The sequence below is a fragment of the Prinia subflava genome, chromosome 3 (assembly GCF_021018805.1).
Source record: "Prinia subflava isolate CZ2003 ecotype Zambia chromosome 3, Cam_Psub_1.2, whole genome shotgun sequence".
NCBI lineage: Eukaryota > Metazoa > Chordata > Aves > Passeriformes > Cisticolidae > Prinia > Prinia subflava.
The window spans coordinates 59,922,749-59,931,218 of NC_086249.1; the positions used below are offsets into that span (position 1 = coordinate 59,922,749).

Sequence of the window (8,470 nt, forward strand, 5' to 3'; positions counted from 1 at the left end):
CTTTTTCTGTTGTAGGAACAGTATATGGGACATTTGTGCAAAGGAAAGGAGCAAAAATCCTGCATTGTTTTCAAGTGAAGTAGTAAACAAGAACAAAAGAATACACTTAAAAATCTCATTTTGGTTTCACATTAGGCTCACAGTGACTATAGCACTGTGAAGTTTGCAGTTGGAAGTATCAATTCTCCCAACTCAATAAATGGGGGGAAAAAATGACAAGTAGCCCAGTTTAATTTCAAACGTTAATATATTTTCTATTTTATAGTGAACATATGCATCGTTCACCCCTTGTTTGCAGCAACTATGACGTCCTCATAAAAAGGGGTGACATTTGTAAGATGCCTCTTAAAATAAATATTTCTTTTTATAAAATAATAAAACTTCAAATAAATATTCTTTACACTAAACAATATGTTGAAAAAATTAGAAAATAAAGGCTGAATTTTACTGTAACTGTACAATATACATGAAGTCCAAAGGGAAATCAAAGTCTTGTAATAGAAGGTTTCCATAAGACAAAATACAATCTAAAAACATACTGATTGATTCACATTCTTCCGAATGTACAACATATTAGTATAATATTTTGTGACTGTGCCATGTCTTACGACAGCACTTACTTTTCACAGTTGAAAATATTATTGTATATACAAAAATATAGCACATTATCTCTGGCAGAAAACAATGAAAAAAAAAGGAGTCATTTGCTAATTTACAAATTTTGCAAGTACTATTCACAAACAATAGAGTTGCCTAGGAGTGTCTGTGTTGCTTTAGCTTATGTAATATGTGGGTCACAATGTACTGCATCCCTTCTTTTTCCCCTGTATGCCACTAACTGGTTTCTAACAAGCGTATCAGTTAAGATGGCACACACACAGAAAAGCATTTCACTGCAAACAGCAAAGTACATCCCCAACCCTTCTACTACAGTGCCAAGACCATAGCTGCTTAGTTGGTTGCACATGTACGTTAAAATAATAATCCTTGTTACTTTAGTATTTCTGGCTAGTGATGCTATGTTGGCTTTTCAAAGTTCCTGGGGGGTACGCTGGGAACTTTGCAGCAAACGGTGTTGGAGTGTTTACAGCGGCACCCAGGCCGATTTACCCGGTCGTAACAGCCCTGGCACAACTTAAGGCAACCCTTGGCTGGTAGGTAACACCACAAGCAAGGCAGAAAGAGGGACACTACACCCATGGCAGACCACCTAGTGCAGCAATGTGACTGACTGCAGGAGCAGGGGTTGTCAGCACAGTTGTCCTCGTCGTCATTAGAGCAGTGATAGAAGAGGCCCTTTACACAGCAAACGCAAGTCCCGTAATCAACTACGTTCTGGGCTGAGCAAAGACACTGCTTGTCACAGATCCAGCAGGAGGGGAGGGTCCTTGGATAAGTGCATTCCTTACACTTACACTTTCCACAGTCCTCACACCTGTAGCTGTGTGCTCCCAAGTCTTCTTTGCTCAGTGGCTTCAGCTCACTCGACTTGAGCTCAGACTTGGGCTGCATTCGGACTATCCCATCAGCAAGCGGCCCCGAGGATGATGCTAGAAGTCTTTGTTCTGACGAATTACTGCTCGTACTTGTCCTCGTACTGCTCCGTGAACCTGTGCTGACTGTGCTGATGGATCGCGACAGAGGGGCTCGAGGAGACGCGTGCGTTTGCGTGTGCTGGATCCGGCTAAAATGACGATGCTCAGGCAAGCCATGGGGCCTTTCATTTTTGGGTTGGGTTGTTACCCGAGGAGAAGACTTGACCCCCGGCCGTGGAGCCACCGTAGGTCCCTCTGTGTACTCATTCGTGTTTCGGATGGCTCTGATCTGGTCCAAGGACAAGACGTGAACCTGCTGCATCAGGACATCCCGCAGGTCGGGCTCCCCGTGCGGTCTCCCACTGTCACGCCGAGCCTGTAGCAAGGGCTGCGACCCGCTGCCGTGCTGAGTCTCCATCAGGGCCCAGAAGCTTGCTCACCCCGCCAGGCTTAGAACACATCTGAAATCCTGGAGCAACAAAGAGAGGATTCACTATTGCAACACATCTCATGCTCTCTCCGGCAGCCTTTCAAGCCTGCAGGACCCCACAGTACCGCAGACAATCAAGTAACGCATCAGCCATTAAAAAAAGGAGTCACATCTGGGACAAGCACAGGCACCAGTCAGCTGAGTGCACTTCCCCTGGCCCCTTCTGCCTACTACTGTGGAGAGCTTAAGGGGATTCTTTCCTAGGACCATGCAGCTTAACTTGTGCCTCTGGAAAGCCTAGCTATTACTCCTGCTAACTGAGGCTTCCCAGGCCATCTTCTGGTTAGACCAAGGCCTTTAAGTGATTACATTTCAGCCACTTGAAGTGACACTTCTTTTCACATCAGGCTACTGAAAACCTTATACTAAAAAAAAAACCAAAAAACCACCAAATTATCCTGCAAGTATTTAGCAAGTGTAATATGACCTGCTGATGACAGACATATAATTCTCCAATTTTGTTTAAAATCGGATAATATTTTGGTAGGCTAGTCTCTGTACACATTAAACTCTACATGATGTAAATAGGAAATTTTAGTTTAATACAAACGGTCCCAAGAAAAACACTAAATAGCAATAAAATGTTTGAGGTTAGACATTAAATGAGTTAGTGCTACCAAAAACTTCGACAGCACAAGTAAAAATATCTCTCTCCAGTATTTTAGTGTGTGTCATACTGGTGTATACCACTGCCATTATTATTTTAAGGCTCAATACTACAAAAGCAATGCTACCACAGTTGTTTAAGGGTTTGTTTTTGGGTTTTGGTTTTTTTTTTTTAATGTATAAAAAATTCCATAGACTACATTTCAAATTGTAAATATTATCAAGAATGGCTTGTGGGATAGAGACATGCATAACATAATCAAATAATGCCAGCATCCAAGAAGTCTACTTGATTGTGAATATTACTTGAAAGGACCGTTAACTGCAAAGTAGAAATGCAGATTTCAGAATTTAAATGAAAATCCAATAAAAGACACAGAAGATGAGAACTTGTAAATAACTTCCACACTCAAATATGCACAGGTTTCAAGTACTGCCCTCTAAATTAGTTAATATTTGTTTTGCCTTTATCACATTTTGAAGTGGCTCCAAAATCCAATTACCTATACAAAAATCCAGAACAATATTTTACAATTAAAACCCAAGCAGGAACCAAACTTCTTACAGGGACCACACAATGTCTCCAATTATACCTAGAAGGAGCACCATAGTGTTACTCTGTACACATCAGTTACCAACAATAATACTGTACTGCAGTATAATAAAATATAGCCAAACAGTTTAACAAAGAGTATCTCAAGGCACTGTCTTTATTCTAACACTAATGCAAAACATTTAACCTTTTAACTCCTGGCTCCCCTTCTTCAAGCATTTTTTGTTAAAAATAAATCAATGAACACATACATATAGACAAATATGCAACCTTTTAGAGTGACCATTATTTTAAATATTGCCAAATCCTGGTTTTAGACAGAGAATGTATGTTACGGTGTTCATTTCTCCTCCCTGCCTACCCACCCCCGCCAAAAAAAAAAAAAAAGTCTTGGCTTGAAGCATTGCTTATGCTTTTGCTTTTTTTTTGCTTTTTTTTTTCTTTTTTTTTCCCTCCAAATTAAAACCTCTGCCACACCAAAAGTTTCAACCAACAGTCTAAGCAGACGTTCAACTCCTCTGAAACTATCTGGAGATAAAAAATAATGGAAAATAAAATGCTTTCCCACTCTTGAGAATAATTGGCAATCCTATCTCTCCTCCACGACCAGGTTTCCACCAGCCCCAGTCAGCCTGGAGCGTACGCCGGATCAACCCCCGCCTCTCCAGAAATGACAACCCACTGCAAAAGTAAAGCTGACCCTGACCTGAAGGCGCTTCAGACGACCCCGGGCTCGGTGGCGGAGCCCCCCTCAGACGCCAAGGTGGGAGCTGCAAGAGCAGCCTCCGCTCTCCGCTCCCTCCCCGCCCCCGGCTCCATCTCGGGCGGGGGGGCGCGCAGCAGGTGGGAGGCGACAGCCCCTCGCCCGCCGGAGAGTGCAGACAACCTGGAGATAACCAGGAGACATCCTCCTGGCTGGGAGGTGGGAGGGGGCTGCTTCAGCCGCCTTTATCAGAAAGTCAAACCCATGTCTCCTTTTAACTCTTCCCCCCTGCCCTCCCCCCGGAGATGCTAAAGGAGCTTCCCCTCCCGGGAAGTGCCAGGCGCCCTGCAGACGGTTCAGACAACACCTCCGGGACAGCTGGGCAAAAGGCAGATTACCTCCTCTCGCCTTGCCCTAAGCACCCATTCAACTTCACAAAGCCAGCCGCTGGAAAAGCTCCTCTTATTTTACGCATATTCTGCAAATTGCCTGACCTTCAGCCCGCCCCGCTCCGCCCCAGCCCGGAGGGACCCAGGAGGCATTTCCAGTGGGGCATCGGGCCGAGCCGGGTGCTCCTCTGTTTTTTCTCCCCTTGATAGATCCGCTAACAGGACAGGATGCAAAGAACCAGCACATTTATTTGCAAACCTACATTTGCCTGAAAATCCTTACGGGAGTGCACGTCTCCCTCCTCTGACCTAGTACTTCTCCCCTTTGCATCCGCCAAGAGCAAGAGAAGCAGATTTGCCTTTTTGTGTGTGCATGTGTGCGATAACACGATTCCCCACTTCTAAGAGCCAAAGTCCACTCTCACCGAGCTCAAGTGCCAGGATTGCTAACTTTTCTTAGCTGGGCTTGGCAAAAGGGTGAGGGAGGGGGACGGGTTTCGCGTTCGGCACACTTGGGGAGGTTTAAAACGCGAGGGGCTTCTTGAGTGCTATGGAAAAAACCCGTGTACCGCTGGCCGGGGAAGGGCGAAGCCTAAGGGAGAGAAGTCCTCTGCTCGTGAATTTCTGTTCCGTGGCCGGAGCCTGTGCAAGGCACCCCCACCCCCATTCCCACCGCATGCACACCAACCACCTCCTCTTCTTTCAAAGTGCTTTGAAACCCCCATTAAGGGCCGAGTGTGTGATCAGACTCTGGATTAGGGCAAAAGGGACTTTACCATCGGGGTGGGGCAAAGTGACACACAAATAGCTTGCTGAAAACACCAGCAGCGCTTTTTTTTGCCTTTTTTTTTTTTTTTTTTTTTTTATAATGGGGGAAGGGGGTTGTCACGAAGTAAGCCCACAGGGAAAAAAAAAAAAAAGAAAAAAGAAGTAAAATTTATGGCTTTTCCTTCCCCTCCACACATGCCCTCTGCATAGAAGAACCTAGGGAAGGTTTCCTCGTGTTACAGATCGAATTAATTTCATCACAGGAGAAACATCTGAGCATACACACACACACACATATATATATTTGTACCAGACGCACACTCACTTCCGAATCGCACGGATCTTCTGACGCCACTACAGACAGGCATAAATCACGCACTGAAAGGCGGGTTGCTCCTTCTCCCCCAAGACCGGGGGACAAACAGCCCCGACGCTCGCCAAGCCCGCTGCGCCCTCCCTTCGCCTCCCCCGGGGCTTGTCGGAAACCCACGCGTGCCCGGCCAGGCAGGAGCGCGCAGGACCTCCCGTGCCCGGCTCCCCGCAGCAGCGGGAACACGCCGGAGCTGTGGCTCCTTCAAGCGCACCCCCAGCAGCTCGCAGCCCCCGCGGGCATTCCGGGGCGCCCGCGCAGCCCTGCGCCCCCCGCGCAGCCTTCCGCACCCCCGGGCGCTCCGGCGGGGCACAAACGCGGCGCAGCCCGCAAACCCCACGGAGCTCCCCCACCCCTCCCCGGAGAGAAACCGCTCCGAAATCCCACCTCCAGCTCCTCTCTGAGAAAGGAAGGAGAAGGGAAGGGGGGGAGAGGGAGAACCTGTACGAATGGAAAAGGGATCGGCCTCAAACATTTCTACGAGTTTTCTTGGAGCAACCAAGGAGGGGAGGGGGGGGAGGAGGTTACTGAAAAGCTTGTTTTGCAAAGAAGGAAAAGGCTCTCACCGTGATCGCGGCGCTGCACCAAACCCCTCTCTCTCGTATTTTCTTCTTCCTGCGGTTTGCAAATAAATCCAGCCCTAGAGCAAAAAAAAAAATTTCTTTTCCAAATTCTGCTTTAGTCCAACTTGCGAATTAGAGTAAGAATGATCACCATGTTAAAAAAAAAAAAAAAAAAAAAAAAAAAAAAAAAAAAAAAAGAAGTCCGGAGCAAAGTTAGGTGCCTCTCCCCAGATCGATTATAAATACGTGTGTGCGTGTATATGTTATAATAATAATCAAAACACGTCTCCGAATCGGGGTGGGTTTTCTTTGCTCCTCAAAAGAGATCACAGTCTTACACTTTCCTTTTTTTCCTCAATGAACAGGAGGCCGAATCGCCAGTACCAAGTCACTTTTTTGTTGCTGTTGCAAATTGATCAAGAGGAAAGGGAAAAGCCAAAGAAAACAAAATAAAGTGGATCTAAAATAAAATCCCAGAGCTTTCTTCCACTGAGCTCCTCCAAAAAAGCAGCTTGTGCAATGTAGCCGTTCTGCTGAGAAGCTGCTGGCTGCAGGCTCCTCTCCCCTCTCTCCCTCTTAGCTTTCTCGCTCCCTCTGCGAGCGTGTGTTGCAGGCAGTTCTGTGGTTTGCAATCGGGGGGGTGTTTAGGGAGCGCAGCGGATTTGTGGTGGTGGTTGTTGTTGTGTGTTTGGAGGAGGTGGAGGAGGAGGAGGAAGATTTGAGATCTGAGCTGTAGGGGCTCGGCGTTTTTCTGCTCGCTCTCTCTCTCCCTCTCTCTCTCTTTTTCTTTCCGGAGGAGGTAGGGTGATCTCTCTGCAAAAGCAGCAGTAAATGGCGTCATGTGGATCTGAGGAGGAACAGAGCAGTTGTTGTCCCAGAGGATATATCGCATCCGGTCCCAGCTCATTGGCTCTGCGGGGCTACATTCACTGGCGCTCCCAGCGCCCTGCCAGCACTCCGAGCTGCGGGAGGCATTCAAAGGGGCAGCGCTGCCGCCGCCGAGCCAGCCCGGCCGCCCCGGCCCCGGCCCCGGCCCCGGCCCCGGCCCCGGCCCCGGCCCCGGCCCCGGCCCCGGCCCCGGCCCCGGCCCCGGCCCCGGCCCCGGCCCCGGCCCCGGCCCCGGCCCCGGCCCGTCCGCGGCGCTCCCCGCGCTGCGCGGGGCCAGCGGCAGCCGCGCTCCCGGGGCCTCGCCGCAGCCTGTGCTCACGGGAGGCTGCTCCGTGCGCCGTCTCACGCCGCTCGGGGTTGCTTTTGTGCTCGTGTATTTACTCAGAGGCAGGCGGCAATAGATTTGCAGGGAAACCGAGGGGCACTCGCTTCTCGCGGGGAGGAAGGCGCGCTCTCCCCGCCGCTGCGGGCGTTCGGGAGACCCGTGTCCAAGCGCTCCCCCCTTGCATCCCACCCGTTTTTCTTAACCGAGTGGAATAAAAGTTTGCACTTTCTGCCCCTCCCCTCCCCCCTTCGCCCTTTCCAGCCGCCGGTCGCCGGCCGCGCAGGGAGCAGGAAGGGTGATTACTTGGGGCATTGTCCCGCGGATTAATGCGATTAGGCGGCGCGGAGGGCGCCCCCGTGCCCGGGCGGGAGCGCGGAGCGGGGCGCGGGGCGCGGAGCTGGGCGCGGGGCGCGGAGCGGGGCGGAGCGGGCGGCAGGTCCCGGCGCCTCGGGCTCCTGCCCGCGGGGTGCGCCGCGTCCCTGGCCCCAGAGGGGTCCCCTCGCCTGTGCGGGGGGGCTGGAGGTGTGGGGTTTTTTCTAATAAGTTTAAACCCCCCCTCCCCCGAGCCCCTCCAGCTTCATTTTAGTCAGTTGCCGATCGTGCGGGGGACACGGTCTGCGAGCAGCTCGCGAACGTGACTGTTTGTTTTCTGGGAGTTTCCTGACACGGCCACCGCTCGGTCGGTCCCTTTGGTACGCGCTGGAAGCACTGACGGGGCCACTGTGGCTGGTTTTACGCGGGCATCTTGCGCCGGCACGTATCTGTCGGCACACCCCTGTCCCCAGGCAGGCATGCACCGAGAACGAATGTTCCCGTGTCACGTGTGGCACTGCTGAAAATACGCACTGTGTGTAAGGCAGTAATCGCTGCGCTATTCACTTGGACAGCCCTCGGTGCAAAGCCCCAGCCAGCCCTCTACTACTCGAGGAGATTTCTCAGGCACTTCCTCTCCTACACCTGCTGGTCACCGCTCTGCGGAGGGGGTGGTCATTCCCCATAAAAACGTGTAAATAAGGAGGGCTGTCTCTCACATGGACGGCCTTCGGGTTTTCGTGGTTTCATACGCAAGTATCCGTTCTTCCACAGTAATATGCTGAACCTGCAAACTAGTTTCCATACTTGGGTGACAATAAGGTCAGCCGGAGTTAAACGGATCTCGCTTCTTTCCTTTCAAGCGGGTTCCGTATCACCCTAGCCCGCACAGAACTGCTGCTGCCCGGCCCTCCGTCCCCTCCCCACCCTGTTCGCGCCCCGGCCCCGCAGCCGGAGCGCTCTGCCGC

At 50.6% G+C, this 8,470-nt stretch overlaps 1 protein-coding gene across 5 annotated transcripts; it reads right to left on the reverse strand.

The window, feature by feature from the left end:
- Positions 1 to 228: 228 nt before the first annotated feature.
- On the reverse strand, positions 229 to 7,009 carry SPRY2 (sprouty RTK signaling antagonist 2). 5 transcript variants are annotated; one of them, XM_063392289.1, is made up of 2 exons: positions 5,981 to 7,009; positions 229 to 2,004 (listed from the first exon to the last, which is right to left on the reverse strand). In XM_063392289.1, the coding sequence occupies exon 2, from the start codon at positions 1,951 to 1,953 to the stop codon at positions 1,018 to 1,020; it is 936 nt and encodes a 311-aa protein (XP_063248359.1). In that variant the 5' UTR covers positions 1,954 to 2,004; positions 5,981 to 7,009; the 3' UTR covers positions 229 to 1,017. The 5 variants fall into 5 exon arrangements, with proteins under 5 accessions (XP_063248359.1, XP_063248364.1, XP_063248362.1 ...); XM_063392294.1 differs by lacking the exon at positions 5,981 to 7,009 and adding an exon at positions 5,802 to 5,821; XM_063392292.1 differs by lacking the exon at positions 5,981 to 7,009 and adding an exon at positions 5,370 to 5,777.
- Positions 7,010 to 8,470: the final 1,461 nt, after the last annotated feature.